At 41.8% G+C, this 25733-nt stretch overlaps 1 protein-coding gene across 10 annotated transcripts in view; it reads left to right on the top strand.

The window, feature by feature from the left end:
* Positions 1–25733, top strand: part of LOC120926401 (cohesin subunit SA-2-like) — a 112352-nt gene that overhangs the window by 20022 nt on the left and 66597 nt on the right. For all 10 annotated transcript variants that reach the window (XM_040336281.1, XM_040336280.1, XM_040336282.1 and 7 more), the window contains 9 exons: positions 1617–1713; positions 1804–1880; positions 4170–4241; positions 5947–6151; positions 7003–7154; positions 8176–8249; positions 10701–10824; positions 20858–20956; positions 23517–23596. In XM_040336281.1, coding sequence (XP_040192215.1) covers positions 1617–1713; positions 1804–1880; positions 4170–4241; positions 5947–6151; positions 7003–7154; positions 8176–8249; positions 10701–10824; positions 20858–20956; positions 23517–23596 — 980 coding nt within the window. The remainder of the gene's footprint in view (positions 1–1616; positions 1714–1803; positions 1881–4169; positions 4242–5946; positions 6152–7002; positions 7155–8175; positions 8250–10700; positions 10825–20857; positions 20957–23516; positions 23597–25733) is intronic.

The following is a 25733-nucleotide window of genomic DNA, read 5'->3' as shown; positions in this document are numbered from 1 at the left end:
TTTTTTTAAATTATACGCTGGAATGACGGCCATTCTTAACATTGCGTACGCCACCAAATAGCAGGTTTAACTATACGCCGGAAAAAGCCGACTAGAGACAACGTAAAAATGCGACGGCCGCTCGTACGTTCGTGAATCGTCGGAAATAGCTAATTTGCATACTCGACGCAGATTACGACGGGAACGCCACCCAGCGGACGCCGAAGAATTGCATCTTAGATCCGAAGAAGTACGCCTGTCGGATCTAACCCAGATGCCGTCGTATCTTGTTTTGAGGATTCAAAACAAAGATACGACGTGGGAAATTTGAAAGTACGCTGGCGTATCAATAGATACGCCGGCGTACTCTCTTTGTGGATCTGCCCCAATATTTATAAAGCAGTGAAATTGAATTTCAACAAATATTTTCTGCCGGGAATCTTCCGGGTGCATGTGTTTTTAATGAGAGCAATTGATTCCCCACCAGTGAATGCTGGTGAAAATCACATTCTATACTTTAATTAGGATTATTGCAATTTATATTTTTTAGCAGCGAAGGCAAGAAGCTTCTACACTTCTACACACCAATCTTGATAAATTGCCTGTGTTTACATGTTGGTGTAGTTTTAATACAAAAACCACCTTAGAGAGTATCTTCAGTCCTAGATAAGGGGGGGGGGGGCACCTTAGCCATATTATATTTGAAGTAACAGGAGTTTTCTAGAATCTAAGCAGGACTTTGAGAAGGAAGTTAGCAATAGCAACATGCTGGTTTTCTCAGCACATACATTAGACAAGGTAACAATTTCCAATCTATACCTGAGTCTGTTTAGGAAAATATGCAAGCTTTCTTTGCAATATCTTTACAGTAAAACCTTGGTTTGAGAGTAACTTGGTTTGAGAGCGTTTTGCAAGACAAGCAAAATGTTTTAATACATTTTGCCTTGATTTACAAGCGATGTCTTGATATAAGAGTAGCGCCATGTCACAACTGAGTATAAAAAAAGAGGAGCCTCTAAGTGTAGCAATATGGTTACATTTAATGAAGGTACAACATTTAGCAACTTATTGCTACACTAAAGCCTCGTACACACGACCGAGAAACTCGACGGGCGAAACACATTGTTTTCCTCGTCGAGTTCCTTGTTAGCCAATTTTCTCCATTCCCGTCAAGGAAATAGAGAACATGCTCTCTTTTTGGCTCGTCCAGTTACTCGACAGTTTCCTCGACGAAAATGTACACACGACCGGTTTCCTCGGCAAAAAAAATTCTCCCAGCAAGTTTCTTGCTGGTTTTTGTCGAGAAACTCTGTCGTGTGTACGAGGCTTAAGAGGTGCCTCTCTTCTCTTTTATACCCTGTAAAAAAAACGCTTTGATATACAAGTGCTTTGGATTACAAGCATGTTTCTGGGACGAATTATGCTTGCAAACCAAGGTTTTACTGTACATGTATTTGTTTAATTGACATTCAGAACAATTTTATATTATCCGAGGTTAGGTTTCTTGATCCATTTAGTTAAGGACTTATTTTACAAACATCATGTGGTGCTGTAGGTAGTAACTGTGTGTGTTTTCTCCTACATTCATATCTTTATAAAACTGGACATGGTCATGATAATGGTTTGTTTCCTCGCAGTCTGTTGTAGATGATTGGATTGAAGCCTATCAAGAGGATAGGGATGCAGCTTTACTTGACCTTATTAACTTCTATATTCAGTGTTCAGGATGCCAAGGTACATTAGCTTATTAAAATTTTGTTTTTGTACGTTACATTTTACCAAATTAGGTAAAGATTATATTTAATCTTTTTTATGTCTCCCTAGGAGTGGTCACAGCAGAACTGTTTCAAAATCCAAATAACAGAGAAATTATGCAGAAACTCACTGAGGAGTTTGATGAGGTAGTATTGTCATACTTTTCTTGTATGTTAATCTTTTTAATATAAATTAAAATGTTTTATTATAGTTTATGATACTGTATTCAATATCTATCTATCTAAAACACAACCTATAATAACAATACCCCCCCTAGCAGTATAGAAGATACCCACTGATGGTCTTACTTACCTTTACCACTCCTGTTTAAAGTCCTGGGGAGAATTGAGACACTTCTAGGGATGTCACACGTGCACATTCCCACTGTTCTCTAGCACAGTACGTGGAGCATGAGTAGCCAATCAATAGCCTCTCCTGATTAATGTTATGTAAAGGGCAGTAGCATGCCCAGCTGAGTGCAAGTACCTGTCCAACCCTAAGTAGCATAAGTTACGGCTGGTATTTACATTCTTTTTTTCTAAACAGGCTAATGTGAATAATCTTATTAGTGAATGTTTTAAATATTTTTTTCTCTTCATAGTTTATAGTGTACATGGTACATTGGGGCAGCCTTATTTCATTATAACACATGCTTCTTGCTTAGTAGTACCAAACAGTGAGTGTGGGTTATACCCATGGGTCAGGTCTGAGCTGACTGAATACAGAAGACTCTGTATACACTTGAGTCCATTTGGCAGTTATTAGGAAGGATAATACAGGGGGTCCCCGGGTTACAAACAAGATAGGGACTGTAGGTTTGTTCTCAAGTCGAATTTATTTGTAAGTTGGAACAGCGGCGCAGGAAAGATCGGTGGTCTTCAGGCTTCACTAGGCCGCACTAGACCGGACCAGGCAGGATGACGAGGGGGGCCCCTTAACTCGCAGCCAGGACAGGAACGGCTCACTCTAGCAAGGCACAGGCCAGGAAGATGGCAGCGGCCGCGGGTGTGCAGGATCGCTGCAAAACAGGCACAGGACACAGGAGGGTATGGAGAGGAACAGGCAGGCAGGTAATTAGGTTGTTTTTCAGCATTTATGTGCACGGATGGCTAAGGATAGAGTGCAGGATTCTTGGAGCTCCTCACTAACACCCCGTTTGTAAATACGAGTCGTTCGCAACTCGGATGTTCGTAAATTGGGGACCCCAGGGGTTGACAAATTTGCTTGGAATCTAGGAGCCAGCTAAAAAAGTTAGGAGCCAGAAAACGCGCCCCGTCACGACGAGCTTGCGCGCAGAAGCGAACACATACGTGAGCAGCGCCTGCATATGTAAACGGTGTTCAAACCACACATGTGAGGTATCGCCGCGATTGGTAGAGCGAGAGCAATAATTCTAGCCCTAGACCTCCTCTGTAACTCAAAACATGCAACCTGTAGAATTTTTAAACGTCGCCTATGGAGATTTTAAAGGGTAAAAGTTTGTCGCCATTCCACGAGCGGACGTAATTTTGAAGCGTGACATGTAGGGTATCAATTTACTTGGCATAACATTATCTTTCATAATATTAAAAAAAATGGGGATAACTTTACTGTTGTCTTATTTTTTTATAAAAAAAAGTGTAATTTTTTCCCAAAAAAGTGCGCTTGTAAGACCGCTGCGCAAGTACGGCGTGACAGAAAGTATTGCAACGATCGCCATTTTATTCTCTAAAGTGTTAGGATAAAAAATATATATAATGTTTGGGGGTTCTAATTAGGGGGAAGAAGATGGCAGTGAAAATAGTGAAAAATTACATTAGAATTGAGGTTTAACTTGTAATGCTTAACTTGTAATACCAACGGCCATTACAATGAGGTCGGTAAGTAAAGAACCAAAAACATGAAAAACTACCATACAATAGTACAAGTAAACAGATAATAAGCGTATGCTATACTGTTATCAGATGCTATGCAATGAGTTTAAGACTGGGTGTACACCAGTCCAGTGCGAATTCCAGCTCCGTTTTCCCTGCAAAGAGAAAAATCAGTTGTTCAGCGTTTCACTTCAGTTTTTGATCAGGATCAGGTCAGGTTTACATCAGGATCAGGTCAAATTTTATCCTGCTCACAACGGAACACATCTGCGAATCAGATACGTGCCCATAGAAGATAATGGGCCTGAATTCGCACCTGAGCCGGACCGCACTGCCTAGAAAACGCACACGTTTTTTGGGCAATGCACATTGCAAATGCACCGCAGATATGTGAACCAGCCTCATTCAAATAAATGTATTTTAAAATGTCATGCAAATTGGATGCAGTGTAAGCCACATCCAATTTGCATAGGTGTAGACCCAGCCTAAATTGTAAACTAACTTTTAGTCACCTTTATTGTTGTCTAAGAACTGATAATCTTTCAGGCTCCAAATCTTTGAATCTTTGTCTTGCTTTTACAGGAAACAGGTTTGCAGTTTAAGAAGTTCATGGCATTCCCTTGGATTTTAACCATCACCTGGCCTGTAAATATGGTAAATCATTGTGTGCATTGTTAAATGTATTAAAGCGGAGCTCCGCCGTTAAAAGAATATTAAAAGCCAGCAGCTACAAATACTGCAGCTGCTGACTTTTAATATATGGACACTTACCTGTCCAGGAGTCCAGCAACGTCTGCAGCAGAAGACGAGCAATCGCTCGTCTATCTGCTGCCCCCACCGCCATCCTCGGTGAGGGAACCAGGAAGTGAAGCGTTCCAGCTTCACTGCCCGATTCCCTACGGCGCATGTGCAATCATTTAGGGTGGAGCTCCGCTTTATTAAGTAGTATCTATTAATAATATTGAGTACTCAGACTTGTGTACTGTGTATACATACACTGCCACAGTACTTGACAAAGTCAGAAACATGACAGTTTACAGTACTGTTAAAAAGTAAATTATGTTTCTAAAAAAAGACAAAACAAGACAAAAAAAGGTCACTGCCCCCACCTATAACTGGTCTTCACAGCAAGGAGCACTGGAAGGACAAATGCTTGTCAAATAAAACCAAAAAATTTCCAAGCTCAACTTACAAACCAGCCTGCGACCAACCAAATTAATCCGTCTAACAGTATGTTAAAAACAGGGGTTTAGTTGCACACATTTGCAAATACATGCGTAAGCTACAGGCCCCGCCAAGGCACCCTGTATCCTGCAGCAGGCCCCTGCCAAGGCACCCTGTATCCTGCAGCAGGCCCCTGCCAAGGGACCCTGTATCCTGCAGCAGGCCCCGCCAAGGCACCCTTTATCCTGCAGCAGGCCCCGCCAAGGCACCCTGTATCCTGCAGCAGGCCCTACCAAGGCACCCTGTATCCTGCAGCAGGCCCCGCCAAGGCACCCTGTATCCTGCAGCAGACCCTGCCAAGGCACTCTGTATCCTGCAGCAGGCCCCTGCCAAGGCACCCTGTATCCTGCAGCAGGCCCCTGCCAAGGCACCCTGTATCCTGCAGCAGGCCCCGCCAAGGCACCCTGTATCCTGCAGCAGGCCCCCGCTAAGGCACCCTGCATCCCACAGCAGGCCCCTCCAAGGCACCCTGTATCCTGCAGCAGGCCCCACCAAGGCACCCTGGATCCTGAAAAAAGACTTTGCTAAAATCTAAAGTTTCTTGCTCTGTTTCCCCATCAAAAGAATTTATATTGGCTTTATAAATGTATTTATTTTTGTCAGTGACAAAAAAAAATTAACGTTTTATTATAAAACAAAAATTTTAATCAGACAATTGAATTTAATAATATTTAGTAATTTATCGAGCCAACTGGTGGAACTCTAGACTCCTTTTTTTGCTGTTTCCACCTTCCAACTGCTAAAAAAAATAAACGGTTGTTAACAGACATTTATGAATCAAGGTAAAATGGACACAAAGTAATGTATGAGCCAATATGTCACCAGCTCTTCCCTCAAAAGTCAATAGTATAAAGTTTACGTGAGAGGAGGTTGTGTCTGAAAGGGAGCTACTTCTGCTGCGCTGTCTTTGATTAATTCAAACGCTTTAGGAATCATCTGTGCTGTATCAAATGTTTACTTATAAAACAAAGATTGTGTATGTAAACATTTGGTTAAAACTTAGAAGCCTAAATAAAATAAAACTGACCCTAGACCATTATATATATATATATATATTTTTTTTTTGCCTGTTGCTTCTCTTAATGCAGTATTTAGATGTGATAGAAAATATCATGTAATTTCATCTCTATTACAGGACAATGAAGATTATCCTTTGATCAGACATGGATCTTACTGGAAGAAATTTCGATCAAACTTCTGTGAATTCACATCAGTTTTGGTCCAACAGTGTCAATACAGTGTGTTATATGATGGTTATTTGTTCAACACCATCATATCACTACTCCTTGGACTGACAGATTCCTGTGTTAGAGCATTCCGGCACACCAGCACACTGTCAGGTGGGTGCTCACTGCACAGCTTTCTCAGCCTCTAAGGCTTGTCAAACAGCTAGCGTTAGTTGTGTAGCTTGAAGAAACCAAGAAATTGGTATTGTTTAACCACTTCCCGACCGGCTCCCATACATATACAGTCTGGTCCATAAATATTGGGACATCAACACAATTCTAGTCTTTTTGGCTGTATACACCACCACAATGGATTTTAAATGAAACAAACAAGATGTGCTTTAACTGCAGACTTTCAGCTTTAATTTGAGGGTATTTACATCCAAATCAGGTGAACGGTGTAGGAATTGCAACAGTTTGTATATGTGCCTCCCACTTTTTAAGTGACCAAAAGTAATGGGACAATTGGCTGCTCAGCTGTTCCGTGGCCAGGTGTGTGTTATTCCCTCATTATCCCATTCACAAGGAGCAGATAAAAGGTCCAGAGTTAATTTCAAGTGTGCTATTTGCATTTGGAATCTGTTGCTGTCAACTCTCAGTATGAGATCCAAAGAGCTGTCACTATCAGTGAAGCAAGCCATCATTAGGCTGAAAGAACAAAACAAACCCATCAGAGAGATGGAAAAAAAACATTAGGTGTGGCCTTATGATCCTTATGGTTATAAGTGTGTGGCTTCCTATCTGGAGATATACAGTATATATTGCTAGTTTACATTTTTGCCTCTTCTTTCCTGTCTGTTTTCCTCAAGGTACGCTTAGTATGTTTCCCTTTTTTAACTAGATAATGTATACTGTTTTCTTTTTCATGTATTTTGTTTTTTTATTATTGAGGTTATTTTTTTTATTCAGGTTAAATATTTTACTGCTTGTTGTGATTTTGTTTAATTTTTTCTAATTTAATTCAGCTGTTAAGTTGCTGACTGCTCTGATAAAAGTTATTCTAAATCTGGATATTAGTAAAGATAATTCTGAGAGGCTGTACATGGTGGAGAAGAAACGAGTTTCATTGAAAAGGACCAACCCAACACTTGAACAACTGGACAAGAAAAGGAAGAAGGTTGGCTACCATGTGACCTAATTCTGTGCTCAGTTATTATTGGCATACTGTATTTCTGTATTATAATCACAATATATGGAAAGGCGCTAAATCGATATAAAATATATAATCAGGTGCTCACATACTATAATATGAATAAGCAGGCAGAATAATATAAAAAAATATGAAAAATAATTCTCATAAGTGGTCACCATGAGGATGTATTATTAAGCAATTAAGTGAGGAATATGCAGCATATGTGAAAATGCCAAGTAAATATACAAAAGGTGACTTTAAAATTAATAAATGCAAGGTAAATAAAAGTTCAGTGCAAAAATGCGTCAAAAAAGGCACAGTTCTAAGTGACATTGCTAAAATAGTTCAAAGTCCAGTGATGCAGTGTTGCTCACGCAGTCCAGTGTTTAATCCAGGCAAATGAGTGAAATGGGGAGGGTAAGGAGAACTGAAGGCTAGGAGTGACAGTAAGGGCGTAATGCCTAATTTGAAGGTAACCAAAGAAGGCAGTACAAGGGATATCATGCTTAGTTCTAAGTTCGTCAAAAGATAGTAAAGCCTCGTACACACGACCGAGAATCTCGTCAGGAAAAACCCGTTGTTTTCCCTGACGAGATTCTTGGCAAGAAACTCTTGCCGCCGGAGTGTACAGACTTTCGTTTCAAAAGAACTGCGGTTCTCTTGAAAGGAAAGAACGCAGTGACGTCATTGCGTATGACGAGCATGCGCTCGTCACATTCGATGCCGTCGCCGCCATCTTGCTTCACCCTACCTTTGCCGTGGAAGCTATCGCGCATGCGTCAAAGTCATTTCGAGCATCACCATCCTTTATATTTATTATTTGTATTTTTGATTTCACGTTGCTTTCAAACACAGAGTAGAGCACGAGTTCTCTTACTTTCACATTATATTTGCTTTCTGTATTTCTGTATTGCTGTGTATTTTCATCTTGGAGGAACATTTCCATTCCTCTTTCTCCCCTTTCTATTCATTTTCTCTTCTAATTGTTTTGTTCCCTTTTTCTTAGCTGCAACAAAAGCATCAAGAAGTTGAAGACATGATGGATGCATTATTTAAAGGAACTGTTTTGCAACGTTATCGGTAAATGAGCAGCACATATTTTTACAAACATTTTTCAAACATATTTATGCTGGATATGGAACAGTAAGGGCTCCTTCACACCATAAGTGCATGAAAACTGATCGGAAAACCATGCAGATTGTACTTGCAGAGGTATCAGTTAACATCAGTTTTCATGCACGTTTCAGTGAGTTTGTATGCATGCTGACATCAGTTTTCATGCGCGTCCGTTATATGCCCTGTCCACACGACAGTGTTGATGTCACATCATTTTTTTTCTACAAAGAAAACTGCATACATGTTGCAGATTTCTGGGCAGAAAAAATCTGCAAGTGATACCAGTGTTGTGGTGCGAACTTGGCACATAGAGAACAATTGTTTTTTTTGTGCCCTTGCAGAAGGTGTGCAGAAAAACTGACGTCTCTGCACATGGTGTGAACGAGGCTACAATTAGGGAACTGTTTTGCCATGGTCTAGGAAAAGAAAGTGGTTGCTCGCTGTTTTCATAGGATGATGTTCTTAGTTGAACAGTAATCAGCCACAGCATTTGAGGAAACTTGAATTGTATTAAATGTATAGTTAACACTATTTCTGTTTTTGTTCTTTTTTTGTTGTGTTAAAGTGAAAAAAGTCTAAAAACAAACTAAATTAAGCTGTGGTCAATAGTGACATGCTGTGCTGGTTACTTGCATCTCCTACACCAATGAACCGTTACTGTGTTCAGTCACACTGCTAATGCACTGATGCTGAAACATATGCTAGTGCACTTTAGTCTTTATTTCTGGCATTGTGTGTCCATATAATTATAATATATTGTATGTAGCAGTTATAATAAAATGAAAATATTCTAGAAGCCCAAAAAATTATTGTTTTTTACTTGATTTGAACCTAATGTATCGCCCTCGCACTCAATCAGAATTGATATAAATGCAATTTTCTAGACCCCCTGGTTAGAAATTACGGCAGTTCCTGATCGTCAACTGCACTTTACTTTACTCTTCACTCTTGAGAGTCTCTAACACTTTAGCACCCTCCTGCTGCGCATGATGGGAGGCAGATTTTGGTGCCCTTTAATCCCCTGAGGACTGGCTCCTCTTTTATTCTTCTTGCAATATCATAGCCCTAGAGAATTTGTTCAAAGTCATGTCTATATGGTACTACACCCTAGTGAAAATGGCAAAATACCTTCCTACCTGTCCAGCGTCGTGTTTTAGGGGCTGTTCTGATCTGGGCAAAATGAAGCACATATGGTGAACATGTCCCAAAATTAAAAGGCTGTGGATTCGTGTGTACGCTTCGGTCAATACGCTCTTTCATTCTAATGTACGTAAGGACCCGTGGGAAGCTCTACTTCATAAGTCCATCTTCGAATTAACGAAACAAGAACGCGCCTTGGCAACACGCTTTTTATGGGAACTAAACAAATCATTGCGAATGTGTGGAAAACACATAAACCTTTTTTGAGTAGGTGAAGCGACGGGTGGATGGTACGTTGATGAACGAGCAACTTACGGCGATACTCGCGGACACTAGGGAGAAATTTAGTAAGATTTGGAAACCCTGGTTGGACCAGTTTGCGGCGATGAGCCCGCCTTCTCGCTTTTTGGACTCATAGGAAATGCCGGTGCTGGCCTTGGATCCCTTGGGCTGGGCTTACTTTCTTCTCCATGATTCCCCTTTTCTTTGACTTTCTACTCTTACTTTCGACCTTCTTCCTCTCTTTTTCCTTCTTCCTCTATTTTCTCTTTATTTCTTATTTTTGGCCATTTACCACTGAAGGCCAGTGTGCGGAGTCTGTTAATAGCTCCCTAGCACAATACTTTTGGAGTCATTTTTTTCCACTCCTTCTTTTTATGGTATGGCTTTGGCCTCCAAGTTTTGGCAAAGCCCTCCTGTACATCAGGAAGCTTAAGGGATAGCCCCCCCCCCTCTTCTGCCTTTTTATTCTCAAATACAAACTCTTATCTTTAAGTCCGTGACAAGACCCTGGGATTGTATCTGTTTTTATATACAAATATAGGTCAATCTCGGGTATGGTATATTTGTTGTTGGATGGTTTGTAAAATATAATTTGTTTGGAGTACTTTCTAGGCTTTGATTATAGAGAGTACCATGGTTTGTCATGTTCCTACAGACTATGAGGGTACCAGGAGATCTTCGCCATGTTACCTTTCCTTTTTATTTGTAGTTTCTGTCTATACCACATATGAGGCCTACTTATCTGTGATATATTTGTTATCATTTTCAATTTACTTTCTGCCACTGGCCCCAGCATCTGTTCACTGTTTTGTGATTTTGTCTTTATTCAATAAAAATATTATGAAAGAATTGATATAAATGAAATTCATCTCTGACTTTTTGGTTTATGCTGTTGTCATGGCAACTTGGTATTTATGCTATTGAGTTTCTGATTTAAAGTAAAAAAAAACAAAAGCAATAAATTATAAACTGAAAGTTTTATTGTTAATTTAGAGACGTGGTTCCAGATGTTAGGGCTATGTGCATAGAAGAGCTGGGAATATGGATGAAAATGTACCCTCCAACCTATCTGAATGATAGCTACTTGAAGTATATTGGGTGGATGCTGTATGATAAGGTAAGGATGAAAAGTATTAAGCTGATGGGTATTGCTAGACCTTATATAACATTTTCAGTGAATTCTAGCAGGTCGCAACACATACAAACAACGCTTTCATACTAGGGTACACTTGAGTGGCCACACCTTTTTTCAGAGGATTATTTTTTATTTTTAGTTCAGGGAATTCAACAGTGCAACACATAATAGAAATGACCAAATAGGCAACATACAACACAACTAGCAACAGAAAACATACACATTAAAAAGTGGGGTGGAAATGGCCCGTGCAGGAATTGCTCATGAGGTCCATAGGCTGTTGGCGTTTAGCAATAAAAGTTTCATGTAGTTTACATGCAGAAAAGTAATCCTTACAACAGTTATATTACAGAAAGAGTAAGAGAAAGGAGTAATAGGTAAAAAAAAGAAGAACTTGGGGAGGGAAAACCAAAGGAGAAAAAAAGAAAGGAGGAGGAAAAGGTCAGATGAAAGGAACATTATCCCTGGCGGATGATGCCATTGATAAGGTCAAAGAAGCTAGAAGAAAAAAAAAAAGTTGAAACTTTAAATGAGGCGGTGACTGGGTAAGGTCAATTGCCTCCATCCCTATCTAATTGAAACAAACAGGAGGACTAATGCCGCGTACACACGATCATTTTTCGGCATGTAAAAAACAACATTTAATTTTTTTTTTATTTAAAATGATCGTGTGTGGGCTTCACATCATTTTTCGGGTTCTGAAAAACGACAAAAAAAATTCGAACATTCTGCATTTTTTAACAACGTTTTAAACAATGTCGTTTTTTGTGGTTGTAAAAAATGACCGTGTGTGGGCTAAAACAACGTTAAAAACCCGCGCATGCTCAGAAGCAAGTTATGAGACGGGAGCGCTCGTTCTGGTAAAACTACCGTTCATAATGGAGTAAGCACATTCATCACGCTGTAACAGACAGAAAAGCGCAAATCGTCTTTTACTAACACAAAATCAGCAAAAGCAGCCCAAAGGGTGGCGTCATCTGCATGGAACTTCTCCTTTATAGTGCTGTCGTACGTGTTGTACGTCACCGCGCTTTGCTAGAGCATTTTTTTTTAACGATTGTGTGTGGGCAACATCGTTTTAATGATGAAGTTGAAAAAAACTTTGTTTTTTCTAGAGGCTGAAAACGTATTTTTTTACAAGCCGAAAAATAATCGTGTGTACGCGGCATAAGAGTTGGGACTTTGAATGAAGCAGCCAGGTGTAAGCAGTTTACATTTATTGGAAATCAATGATAAGTTGCATGGAGGGGTGGAGGGATCTCAGATGAGGCTCGAAGCGCAGATGGACTGGCAGGCGAGGAGTGATGACGTCACCGCGGATGCAACGCGTTTCCGAGTGTACAGGCAGCGTATGACACGACTGCCGCACTCCTTTGTCAAGCTCTTCGGGATTTTTTACATGCCTGCTATACACCACCTAAATGTGAGTGGCTATTATCTGTGCTTTTAATAAATTGTGTTAAAACTATTGCACCCAGAGGCGCCTCTTCCCTTGTTGTCTTCCTCTAGAATTGGAACATGGTCTCTGTTCCCCCCCTGATGGCAGCCCTGAGAGCATACCCCTATCAATCAATTTTCACCTTAGACTTTTATCTTATTTTTATTATTTTTATTTTTATTTGCACCGTCAGAAGCTTGGACTTACTGCTTACTGACACTGTTCCACACTCTGTGTGTTCATTATGCTGACCTGATATCTGTTGCACTGGTTTCTTTTCACATATTTTACTTGTTGTACTGTCTAATAAAAGAGCATAAAAGTGAGAAAGGGAGTTTAGAAAGTGGCCGCCCGTCTAGGCAGATCTGTTCGAATGTTGTGGGCCAATAGATTTTTTTAAGAAATCCAGCTTCTACAATGTTTGAGTAAAATTATTCCCTAAATCTTTAAGCTGCAGTAACACTTTAATCAGAACTCTGTTCTAAAATAACACAATAAATATAAATCGCTCATTAAAAGTCAAAGGTCAAAAAATTAGACCAGCTTTTGCTGCAATTTTCACCTTAAAATGGTTGTAAACCCTCACATATACCCAGTGACTGGCCTCAGGTGATACACAGAGATAAAACAAATCCTCCTACGCAAGTTGTACCTGTTTATCTGCTGCCATATGTTCTCTGCATTTGTTCAAAGTGCTGAATTTTTAAAGCTTGTTTGAGAGTGCAGAAAAGGGGGGACTGAGAGCTGAAGTTACACTCTGCAGAGCTCAATGAGGAGAGCTCTGACATCTGATTGGAGGGAAGAACCACACCCCCCTCCACACAGAACACAGGAACAGAGCTGAGGCTGTCAATCTACTGGAGATCCCTCCCCTGTCACCTTTTTTTCTCTTGGTGTCAGGAGAGGCTCATGCTGATAGCAGAGGAACAAAGCAGCAGACAGAAACGATACTTAGTATTCTTAACCTCCCTGGCGGTATGATTCTGTCTGGAATTACGTACCAAAAGCGGTACAATTATTTGCAAGGAAATTTGGCGTTTTATATTGTAGGCCTGCAATTCTTAGGAATAACTCACTTAAATCTGACCAAACCAGAGTCTAATAGGCATCCCGGGTATGAAATTTTTTTAAAAACAAAATGATAAATTATAATATAATAAATAATCATAAATAATTATAACAAATAATAATATAATTCTAATAAAAATTATTCAATAATGTAATCAACTCAAAATCACTGAAATTTGCTCAGTTGAAGAATTGTCGCTGTCATTATTATTTTTTTTTTATGACGAATTTCCCCACAAATCGCTATCGCACAATTCTGCAAGTGATTATAATTTATTATCGCTGTTTTCTAGCTGATCTAAAACCATTTTTGACATAAAGGGACACTTTTGGTTGCTATGGACAATCTACAGTTTGCAGGCAGAAAAAAAGGTTTTTATTATATAAAAGTACATGTAGGACACTATAAGATCTATAAGATTACAGTATACTGTATGTAAGATGTTTGTTTACGTTTTTGAATTTGGCGCCGATCTCCGCTCCCGTGTGTCGTAACGTCGCAGGGAACGGAGATTGGCGGCACAGGAGGACGCTGTGTGAATCGAACGAGGTCCCGCTCGCTCACACAGCGCGGTGAATGAATGAATGAAAAAACTTATATAGCGCGGCACATGCGAACTGAATCGCCTCTGGGCGCTTGTTTGTTTGTGTCTCATGCCTTTCAGAAAAGCAGGGTTTTGATCTGCCCTCTGAAAGACTGGTGGTTTTGCTCCAACCGAATGCTGGTTGGTAAAGCATTCCAAAGCCTGGGGCCCTGGAAAGCAAACCTTCTTTCTCCTTTGGACTTGTATTTGGTTATAGGAACCTTGACCAGATTTTGGTCGGTGGAACGAAGAATGCGGCTGCAATTGTGCGGTTTGATCTTGTCGCATAGATATCTAGGAGCCTTCCCATGGATGCACTTATGTGTCAGGCAGAGTGCTTTGAATGCAATTCTGTCTTTCACTGGCAGCCAGTGAAGGGATCTCAGTGAAGGTGAGATTGATTCCCAAGATTTTTTCCCAGTCACCAGTCTAGCGGCCGTATTCTGTACGACTTGGAGACGAGCGATTTGGTACTTGGGTAGCCCGAGGTAAAGGGCATTTGCATAGTCCAGTCTGGAATTCACGATAGAACCCACCACGACTGCTACGTCTTCTTTGGGAATAAATGGAATCAGTCTGCGTAGTAGGCGCATCAAATGGTCCGCCCCGCTGACTACTGACCCTATTTGTGCGTCCATTGTCATGAAGGTGTCAAACGTGACTCCCAAACTTTTGACTTTGGAGCTAAGGGCGATGATTTGTCCCAGGATGGGAGATGGTGTCCAGTTTGTTGTCGGTGGTTTCTTCCGACTGGCATCGAAGATAAAGAGTTCTGTTTTAGCACTATTGAGTTTGAGATAACTCTTAGTCATCCAGTTTTCTATTGAAGAGAGACAATTCTCTAATCTTAGATGATGATCCTTTTTGTGGCAGATGCGAAAATACAACTGCGTGTCGTCTGCATAAGAGTGATAAAGTAGTTCATGGCTACTGATAATATCAAAGAGAGGACGAAGATAGATATTAAACAGCACTGGTGATAAGGGGGATCCTTGGGGGACCCCACATGTCACCGTGCGTTTTTCTGACGTGAAGGATCCCAGTTTCACTGTTTGTGATCGGTTTCCTAGAAAAGAGGAGAACCATGGTAAGGCATCTTCTGAGACTCCGGCGACTTCTGTTAGTCGTCTCAGTAGCAATCCATGGTCTACTGTGTCAAAAGCAGCGCTTAGGTCCAGCAGAACCAGGAGAGATGATTCTCCTTCGTCTGCGGCCTCGAGCGCATCGTCCCATATTTTCAGTAAGGCCGTTTCTGTCCCGTGTCCGGGACGGAACCCGGATTGAAATGGATCGAGTAGGTTGTGGGTGTCCAGATGCTGTTGCAGCTGATTTACCACCACTTTCTCCATTATCTTGGACAGAGCATTTAGACCTGTTATGGGACGGCGGTGAGTTGGGTCCATAGGATCCAAATTAGGTTTTTTCAAGATCGGCAGGATTGTGCCCTCTTTCAGCAGGGAAGGCACTATGCCTTCCTTAAATGACTGATTTATAAGCTGCGTGATCGGAGGCGCCAGGATGTCGGCACATTCCTTCAGTAGCTTGGTGGGAATGATGTCATTCGGTGCTGTGCTGTCGCGCAGCAGACCAATGAATTTTTTTGTTGTATCGATGGAGATGGGTTCCAAAGTGAACTTAGTTGATTGTAGAGGCGTTCGGTCGTTGTTTTGATTGAAGACGGGGCTGAGTGGAGTATTGTTTTGCCGAATACTTACCCGAATTTTCTCAATTTTGTCGATGAAGAAATCCGATAGTTCATTGCAGAACTCTTGGGTGTCTGAAGTGGGGACTTCTAGACATCCCGGATTCATGGTCTGGGTGACCACCCTGAAGAGTTCGCGAGGGCGATTTAGTGCGCTGTTAATCACCCTGGAGAAGTGAAGTTTTTTGGCTTTGAAAATTTCCTTGTGATAGCGCGTAGTTACTGCTTTGTAGATGTTGAGGTGGTCTTCTGACGGACTTCTTTTCCAGGAGGCTTCCGCCCTTCTGCGCTCTTGCTTCAATAGCGACAGTTGGTTATTGAACCAGCTGGACTTTTTTTCCCGGCTGCGAAGTTTGCGCTTTGGTGCTGCTAAGTCGGCTGACTGTAGCAGAGCTGCATTGATGGCATCCAAAGTATCTGAGGCTGCTAGCTGAGGAGGAATAGCCCCAATTCGGTTTCCCAGGGTAGATCTGAAGAGTTCCGAGTGGAGCTTCCTCTGAGATCTAGCCCAGTGTATTGTCACCGGCTTGGGTACTTTCATGACTAATGGAGTTCTGGGGATTATGAAGCTGATTGCATGGTGGTCTGTCCATGGCAAAGGTTCATTTCCCACAATATTAATTTTCAGATTTTGTCTGAAAATTAGGTCGAGTGTGTGACCTGAAGCATGCGTTGGTCCGCGTATAAGTTGTTGAAGTCCAAATCCTTCCAGGTGGTTGATGCAGGCCTCCGCGATGGGATCCTGTGAGGAGTTAGCCCACAAATTGAAATCCCCGAGCAGCAAAAGATGATTACCGCTAAGGGTGTAGGTGGAAATGAACTCCGTTAATGCTGAAATCAACTGCGATTTGGGCCCAGGGGGCCTATAGCAGAGGAGAATATGAACGGTCTCCTGAGAATGAGCTTGAAGTTGAAGCGTAAGGGTTTCCATGAAAGGAAGAGGATTTTGAAGGACCGGTTTAGTGATTGCAATATGCGACTTATGAATCACCGCCAGTCCTCCTCCCCTTTGCCCTATTCTATTTTCCGTTAAGATGCGATAGTTTGCTGGCACCAGTTCTCCGAGAATGGTGTTGCAATCGTCCGACAGCCAACTTTCCGTAATAAAGAGGCAGTCTAGATCGTATTGTAGTAAGAAATCATGGATTTCTGATCGGTGTTTAACTGCTGATCTAGTGTTAAGCAAAGCACATGATATGTGCTTGAGCTGTGTTGAATGATTGAAATATTTGATGATCGATCGGTGATCGAACCTCAAAAGTTGATCTGATTTTAAGGCTATTGTGGTGGCGGCGGGCAATGTAGTAGCGAATTGTCTCAGACCCCAAATGGTTTCTGCAGAGTAACGCAACTTAACCATTGTTGCCAGTCACCAAGGGCTGGGGTGCGGGCGTAGGGTGAGAGAGGATTCGAGAATCCTAGCTCAAGGGAAAATGGGATTTTATTTTTGTTTTTTTTGTTTTGGTCCAGAGGAAGGCAAAAAACCCTGGGCAAGCTGGCCAATGTGCTGCGGCAGGGAAAAAATTCCTTCCTGATCCCTAAAGGCGATCGGCTCAAAACCCTGGATCAAAAGACTAACGGCTTGTGGAGGGGAAAAAAAGGGGGGGGGGGAAGCTGGGTGTCACTGCTGCTGGGTGTACCAAAATAATGGCTGCCAGGCAAAGCACAGGACCCGGGCTGGGGGGGGGGGGCTGTCAGCTTGGTAAAAATGCTATTTACCGATAAAGTTGCTGAACAGGGGGCCTCTGGGGGTGTGGGGGTGAATAACCAGAGCAAACTGTGCTTAGGAATTAAGTGTAAGGAGAAAAAGAGCGGCGCGCCGGTAGGCCGCGGCTGAAGCCGCGGACTTTCCTAAGGTGCGGCGGCCGCGAGAAGGAGCAGGCCGGCGCGAGGGTGAAAGAACACCCAGAAACGCCGGAAATACACCCAGGGGGGGTGATTTGGGACTACCACAAAGTGGGTGGCCGTGCGGGCGATAGATGCCGGCGAGAGGAAGTATGGAAAGCCGCAGTGTGGGGTCTGTGTGACGGCTGCCCTGATAAGGACGGCCGTCAGTGGATCCCCAGGATGTCAGGCCCTGAGAGGCAGGGTCTTACCTGCGGAAGAGAGGAGTCCTCGTGGAGAGCGAGATGCTGGTTCCAGGTTCCAGGGAGCTTGTTTCATGGAGCGTCTAGCCTAGCAGCTGCCTAGCCTCTGACTGCCAGGTCTGGGTGGAAGCAGGCTCGTATGCGGAAGGTCCGAAGCGCCCTACTCCACCGCTGACACTGACTGACTGATCTGACTGACTCAGAGTAGTAGTAGTAGCGGTGACATCGCTGGATCCAGGACAAGGTAAGCCAGCGCACGCTGCAGGCTCTGCATAGCTACCCCGAGCGTGACTCGGGGATACCGATCGCAGCAGAAAAAATCCACCCCGAGTCACGCTCGGGGTTACCACCAGGAGGGTTAATAGAGAAAAGTACATAATATAGAGAAATATGTTTTGTTCATATTTCATGTCTGAAATTTTTTAACCACTTTAATCCAAATATTTCCCCACAGCACTTTTCTGCCATGAGATGTCCTTAGCTTGATTAGCATCAGCATTTCCTGTGATCACAGGTTATCCTGCACCCATCCCAGCCTGTGATTGGATAGTAAATGGAGAGCAGCACAGTGATGGGCTTATCCCTGTCTTGCTCTGCTTTGTCATCCTAAAAGCATAGACAAACCAACATCATAAACTGATAGGCCCCATCTGCTGCTTTTTCATCTCACAGTCCAGCTGTGTTATACAGGGACTGCAGTGGACTGATACCAGGACAAATTCAGGTACTGACACTGCTTGCACTTAAGCGCATGTAATGATATATTAAAGCAGAATTCCAGGAATTATTTCAGACAGGGAGTGGTAGAAGTAGCACAAAGAGACAATCGGTTATGTGTCAGTAAAATTGTGCTAAAAAGAAGCAAGCTAATAGGAGGAGAACACAGAGTGATAGAGAAATGAATTCAGCATTGTCTGCTTCTCCTTTCACTGTTCAGTCACAGGCAGGGTGTTGGGGAGGAGGCCTGTGAGTGTTACTTAACTGCAGCAGAGAAAAAATAGGTCTTCTACCCTTCCAAACAGGGCTGTGCAGTTTGGCAGAGCTGTGTAAATCTCAGGCGTAGATGGACATACACACAAAGGGGTAGATCCACAAAGAAATTACGCCGGCGTATCTATTGATACGCCGGCGTAATTTCCAAATTCCCGCGTTGTATCTTTGCTTTGTATCTTCAAAACAAGATACGACGGCATCTCGGCTAGATCCGACAGGCGTACGTCTTCGTAAGCCGTCGGATCTAAGATGCAATTTTTCGGCGGCCGCTAAGTGGCGTTCCCGTCGTAATCCGCGTTGAGTATGCAAATGAGCTATTTACGGCGATCCACGAACGTACGTCTGCCCGTCGCTTTTTTTACGGCGCAAATTAGTTGAGGATTCAAACCAAAGCCAAGTAAGTTACAGCGGCGTAGCGTATCTTACATACGCTGCACCCGGCGCAGATGTATGTGGATCTGCCCCAAAGCCTTTGGAAGGTAAAATTGCGCCTATATGTATATTTCGTATATTTAGCTGTATGCTGAATACTCAGCTTTAAGTGCTACATTTGCACCATTGCAGCCTGCTGAATCAAGGCCTTAGGCATTAGTGTGTGCTCATTAATGTTTGCCGGACGACAGTGGTTAAAGTCAGTAATGGTGGCAGCAATGAGTATACATACTGTAGATTTTATGATGGATTTTTATATTATTTTTTGCATTACACCAGAGATGGATAACATGCTGCTCCTGTTACATAGGAAGCAAATACAGTAAAACCTTGGTTTGAGAGTAACTTGGTTTGAGAGCGTTTTGCAAAATAAGCAAAATGTTTTAATACATTTTGACTTGATATTCAAGCGATTTCTTTATATAAGAGTAGCGTCATGTCACAACTGAGTATAAAAGAGAAGAGAGGCGCCTCTAAGTGTAGTAATACGGTTACATTTAATGAAGGTACAACATTTAGCAACTCACATGGTTGATGAATAAAAGAGGCACATCTTCGGCCCCGTACACACGACCAGTTTCCTCGGCAGAATTCAGCTTTCGACCGAGTTTCTGGCTGAATTCTGCCGAGGAAACTGGTCGTGTGTACACTTTCGGCCGAGGAAGCCGACGAGGAGCTCGACGAGGAAATAGAGAACATGTTCTCTATTTCCTCGTTGTTCTATGGGAGCTCTCGCCCCGCCGAGCTCCTCGGCGGCTTCAGGGCTGAACTGGCCGAGGAGCTCGATGTGTTTGGCACGTCGAGTTCCTCGGCCGTGTGTACGAGGCCTAAGTATGCAGGCATCCGGGGTAAAGCTGTCCACCTAGACCAGGGATCCTCAAACTATGGCCCTCCAGCTGTTGTAGAACTACACATCCCATGAGGCATTGTAACACACTGACATTCACTGACATGACTAGGCATGATGGGAATTGTAGTTCCTGAACAACTGGACGGCCATAGTTTGAGGATCCCTGACCTAGACCATCCTCCTCACCAAAATCAAAGTCATTCCTTCCACTCTGTGCTCCACGAGCGGTTCACGCCACACTTTCAGATCGCTCTGCTGCAGGGTAGTCTTCCCGCTCACGATCGCAGACTGACATTGGTGAGAGCCAGCGGTGCGGGAGATGGTCTATGTGGACATCTTTACCCCGGTTCCCTGCATACTTTAGATGTGCCTCTTTTAACCATCAATCATGTGAGTTGCTAAATGTTTTACCTTTATTAAATGTAACCATATTACTACACTTAGAGGCGCCTCTCTTCTCTTTTATACTCTGTAGCTCCTGCTGGATTTTGCTTCTAATCCCCTTGTGGAGGCTTCCATTTGTGGATGGACATTTTATGGTTAGGCAACTTATCACATTGCTACAATCTTTTTATATAGACTATAAACTGAAGGACTTATGAATAAATGGTCGTGGATTGAATCATCTGCATTTCCATTATTTCTTATGGGGAAATTTGCTTTGATATACAAGTGCTTTGGATTACAAGCATGTTTCCGGAACAAATTATGCTCACAATCCAAGGTTTTACTGTATGGGGCTATAGCTTTTTCATGTACAATTATTCTGGTTTCTATGTCACATGAAGGATTTGTGTTTATTTCTGCTGTCTTTCATAAGATATTCCCTCTCTTAATTTTTATTTTAATGGTTACTTTTAGATTCCAGATGTACGCTTGAAAAGTCTTATAGCTCTGCAGGGACTTTATGAGAAAAAAGATCTTGTTACCAAAATGGATCTTTTCACAGCAAGGTTTAAGGTAAGTTATTTATGGTGTGTTTAACCACTTCAATACTGGGCACTTTCCCCCCTTCCTGCCCAAGCCAATGTTCAGCTTTGAGAGCTGTCGCTTTTTAAATGACAATTGCGCGGTCATGCAACACTGTATCCAAATAACATTTTTATCATTTTTAGAATTTTGTTCCCACAAATAGAGCTTTCTTTGGTAATATTTAATCACCACGGGGGGTTTTATTTTTTGCTAAACAAATAAAAATAGACAGAAAATTTTGAAAAAAATAAGTTTTTCTTTGTTTCTGTTATAAAATTTTGAAAATAAGTAAGTTTTCTCCTTCACTGATGGGGCTGCACTGACAAGGCGGCACTGATGGGCACTGATGAGGTGGCACTGATATGCAGAACTAATGGGCATTGATAGGCGGCACTGATGGGCACTGATGGGCACAGAAAGGCTGCACTGATGGGTACTTATGGGTGGCACTGATAGGCGACACTGATGGGCACTGATGTGTGGCACTGATAGGCTTCACTGATGAAGCGGCACTGGCAGGCATTACTGATGGGCACTGATTGGCATCATTGATGGGCACTAATTGGCATCCCTGGTGGTCATGGGTAGGCATACCTGGTGGGCATTATTGGTGGGCATCACTGGTGGTCCTGGGTGGTCATCCTCGGAGGGGGGGGCTGTACTGTCAGGAGAGCAGCTGATCGGCTCTCCTCTACTCTTGACTGTCAGACGCAATAGAGGAAAAGCCGATACACAGCTTCTCCTGTTTACACTGTGATCAGCTGTGATTGGACACAGCTGATCATGTGGTAAAGCACCTCTGTCAGAGGTTCTTTACCTAGATCAGAGTAGGTGTGTGTCAGACTGACACACCACACAACCAATCGCTGCACTGCGTGCCCCCTGCGGGCGTGTGCTGGATTGTTATCCTGATGGACGTCATATGATGCCCAGTCAGGGTAATTGAACCATTTCTGGGCCGTCATTCTGCTATAGGCCTGGCGGAAAGTGGTCAAAGTAGTATATGGCTAAAATATATAAGTGTGGGTAGAATGGGGAAGACTTACAATTTCTGCATTCCTCTTCTTGCTCTTTGTTTTTCCATTTAGGAGATTCACTCTGATTTCAGTACTGGTGATCATTGTCACTGGAATATAAGGTGAATGGAAATGTAAAAGTTTAAAGGTGTCCCCAGAAATAGAAGAAAAGTGGAAGATCTCCCAAATGGGACTGCTGTTTTTTTTTTTTAACAACTGTCAATTGTTGGACTTTCTTCCCTTTGGGGACATTGCCTCTCACTTCCTTCTGTGTCTTCACAGAAGGAAGTGAGTTGAAATCTCTGTAATGGAGATGTAGACAGTTGTACAATTTTGACAAAAGCTCTCACCTTCCCTAGACTATCCAAAACTAGAAATACCAATTTTGGTTGGCATTTCACGATGTAAACATGACAATGCAAACCTTGACAGCGCAAGATACTTTTATTTCTGTTTGTGAATTTGTTGGGGAGATTTCCTCCTAATTGTTTTCTGACCAAGGCAAGACATGGGAGTCAGTTGGACAGAAAGGTACAGACAGCATTAAAACTTCATAGAAGTTTTGAATCTTCCCAACTCTTCTAACATCAAGCATCCAGCTGTCTCAGGTTCAAGAGATTTCCCATCCCTTCCTGTACCTTTGATCCCCCATGTATCTTGTACAGGAACTGAAAGTAAATGATTTAGCATTGAAAACCTGACAGAGGTTCTAACCCAGCGGTGTCAAACTTTATTTCATTGTGGGTCTCATAAGCAGTATGGTTGCTCTCAAAGGGCTGGTTGTATCTGGGGTGCACTATGTATAGAGTGCAGGGTTCAGGAGTGCGTTACATACAGAGTGCAGGGTTCAGGAGTGCGTTACATACAGAGTGCATGGTTCAGGAGTGCGTTACATACAGAGTGCAGAGTTCAGGAGTGCGCTATATACAGATTGCAGAATTCAGGAGTGCATTATGTAAAGATTGCAGGGTTCATGGTTGCGCTATGTACAGAGAGCAGCTCCAGGGGTGCCATGTGCACAGAGTGCAAAGTTCATGCACGCTATGTATAGAGTACAGGGTGTAAGGATGAGCTAACCAGAGTGCAGGGTTCAGGAGTGCATTATGTACAGAGTACAGGTTTCAGGGGAGGGCCACGTGACAAGGCCTGGCGGGCCATATTCGGCCCGTGGGCCTTGTGTTTAAGATACTTTATGTGTTCTAATCCTTCATCACTGCAAAGAGCAATCAAACTTTGTGTTTTCTTTTTCTGTATTTATCTTGCTTTTTTTTATCTACCTTGTCTTACATAGCTACAGTATTTGCCCATAGAAACAGCACCAGACCCTACTAGTGAAGCAGAAAGAGCTGATATTTTTCCTCTGTTTATGTTACATTTCTTAATTTTCAGAAGCCTTATTGTTCTCTACCAGCAAACTTTTTCCATTTTGTGTATGTCTGGATTAAAAAATTCCTAAATATAAATATATATATATATATATATATATATATATATATATTTATATTTAGTCTTTGTTTATGTTTGTCTCCTAGGAACGCATTATATCAATGACTTTGGACAAAGATCAGGAGGTGTCTGTTCAAGCGATGAGGCTACTTGTTCACATGTCAAAGTACATATTTCATTCACTATATGTGTTTTGCAATTGTGTATTTTTACTACATCTACATTTATGATGATGCTCACATATCTGATATTTGTTTTTTACTTGTGTCACAAATTCCTCAGCAGAATTAATAGTGACCTCAAAACATGAGACTTCCTTCTAAATCTAAAGTTCAGATTGTTGTACTGGAATGATGTCATTGTAGTATTTGTGGATATGAAAACCTCTAAGGTTGGGATTATGTGGGCAACATTAATAATCAAAAAAATATATAAAAATTATTAAATTTATTGTACAAAATAGTAGAAAAATTTCACGACAATACAATATCACATATAAGAAATGTTACAAGCATATAAATGACAAAAAGACACAATGCCACAGTACAAAATTCCCCTACGGGGATAGATTGGAAAAATGGCTCATCCAACGCATTTCAAAACAATCATTACAATTTGATCTTCCTCAGGGATATCATATTGTGTCTTTTTAATCTGGGTAAAGAAAAATAAATTGATTAGAAACCAATCATATCCAAAATATAAAATTGTTCAAAGAAAAGGAGAAAACAGAGAAAGCAGAAAAAACTCACTTCATAAATGCCTCTACAAGTGCATCCATCCCCCAGCGATCACCGCGCTGTCAAAAAGTTCCTAATCCAATCCGCCTCTAAGATCATGTAATGGTTCACCAAACCTGTCTTCAGAGACTAGGATCAAGGATCCAATATCTATGGCGTCATATAAGGTCTAAATGAAAAATACAATACAATAATGGCCCCATAAGTTTGAGAAGCAAGTATGTATATAAAAGTATTATTGCATGCTTATAGAGTGCTGCTTACCTATGGTGGTAGTTTAAATCCAATAGACAAAAAAAGCAGGAATCTCAATCAGATAATTCCTCCTGGATAAGAAGATACTGGCCAATCAGACCTGTGAGCAAGAAGAGCTCCACAGCTAACACGCTGGGGAGAGAAAATGACGCCATTCAGTCTCCCCGGTGTAGTATTTGTAACCAGGTTTCCAATGTATCAGTTGTTTTTTGTTCCCTCCTAATACTGGATAAGTTAGAAACACTCAAAGATGCATTTTGGTTGGGTACCCTGACCAGTCTGTGGCTACGCAGCTCCATACACAACAAACTGTGATGCCCATTTTTTAACCCTCCTAGCGGTATTCCCGAGTCTGACTCGGGGTGAGATTTTTATACCAAAAGCGGTAACTCCGAGTCAGACTCGGGCTTGCCTTGCTGCAGCCACAGACAAAGTTACTTACCTTGTCCCTGGATCCAGCGATGCCACCGCGCTGTGTGAGCGAGCGGGACCTCGCTCGATTCACACAGTGTCCTCCTGTGCCGCTGATCTCCGTTCCCTACGACGTTACGACGCACGGGAGCGGAGAACGGCGCCAAATTCAAAAACGTAAACAAACACATTACATACAGTATACTGTAATCTTATAGATTACAGTACTGTATGTAAAAAATACACCCCCCCCCCTTGTCCCTAGTGCTCTGCCCAGTGTCCTACATGTACTTTTATATAATAAAAACTGTTCTTTCTCCCTGCAAACTGTAGATTGTCCATAGCAACCAAAAGTGTCCCTTTTTGTCAAAAATGGTTTTAGAGCAGCTAGAAAACAGCGATAATAAATTATAATCACTTGCAGAATTGTGCGATAGCGATTTGTGGGGAAATTCGTCATAAAAAAAAAAAATAATGACAGCAACAATTCTGCAACTGAGCAAATTTCAGTGATTTTGAGTTGATTACATTATTGAATAATTTTTATTATAATTATATTATTATTTGTTATAATTTTTTATATTATTTATATATTATTATATTATAATTTATAATTTTGTTTTTAAAAAAATGTCATACCCGGGATGCCTACTAGACTCTTGTTTGGTCAGATTTAAGTGAGTTATTCCTAAGAATTACAGGCCTACAGTATAAGGGAGGTTAATGCTTTTAACACATTACCTTCAGGGACAGCATGTTTATAGGCTGCCTTATTACTCCCACCAATTCTCAGATGCCATTGCATTGAGATGGTCAATGTTATTTACTTAACCTGCTAATGGTCAAAAAGTTATGGCTGATCAGTGTAATCTTAATTTACAAAAACAAAGTTTGTTC

Source organism: Rana temporaria, chromosome 2 (assembly GCF_905171775.1).
Source record: "Rana temporaria chromosome 2, aRanTem1.1, whole genome shotgun sequence".
Lineage (NCBI taxonomy): Eukaryota > Metazoa > Chordata > Amphibia > Anura > Ranidae > Rana > Rana temporaria.
This window is presented reverse-complemented; position numbering and strand designations above follow the sequence as displayed.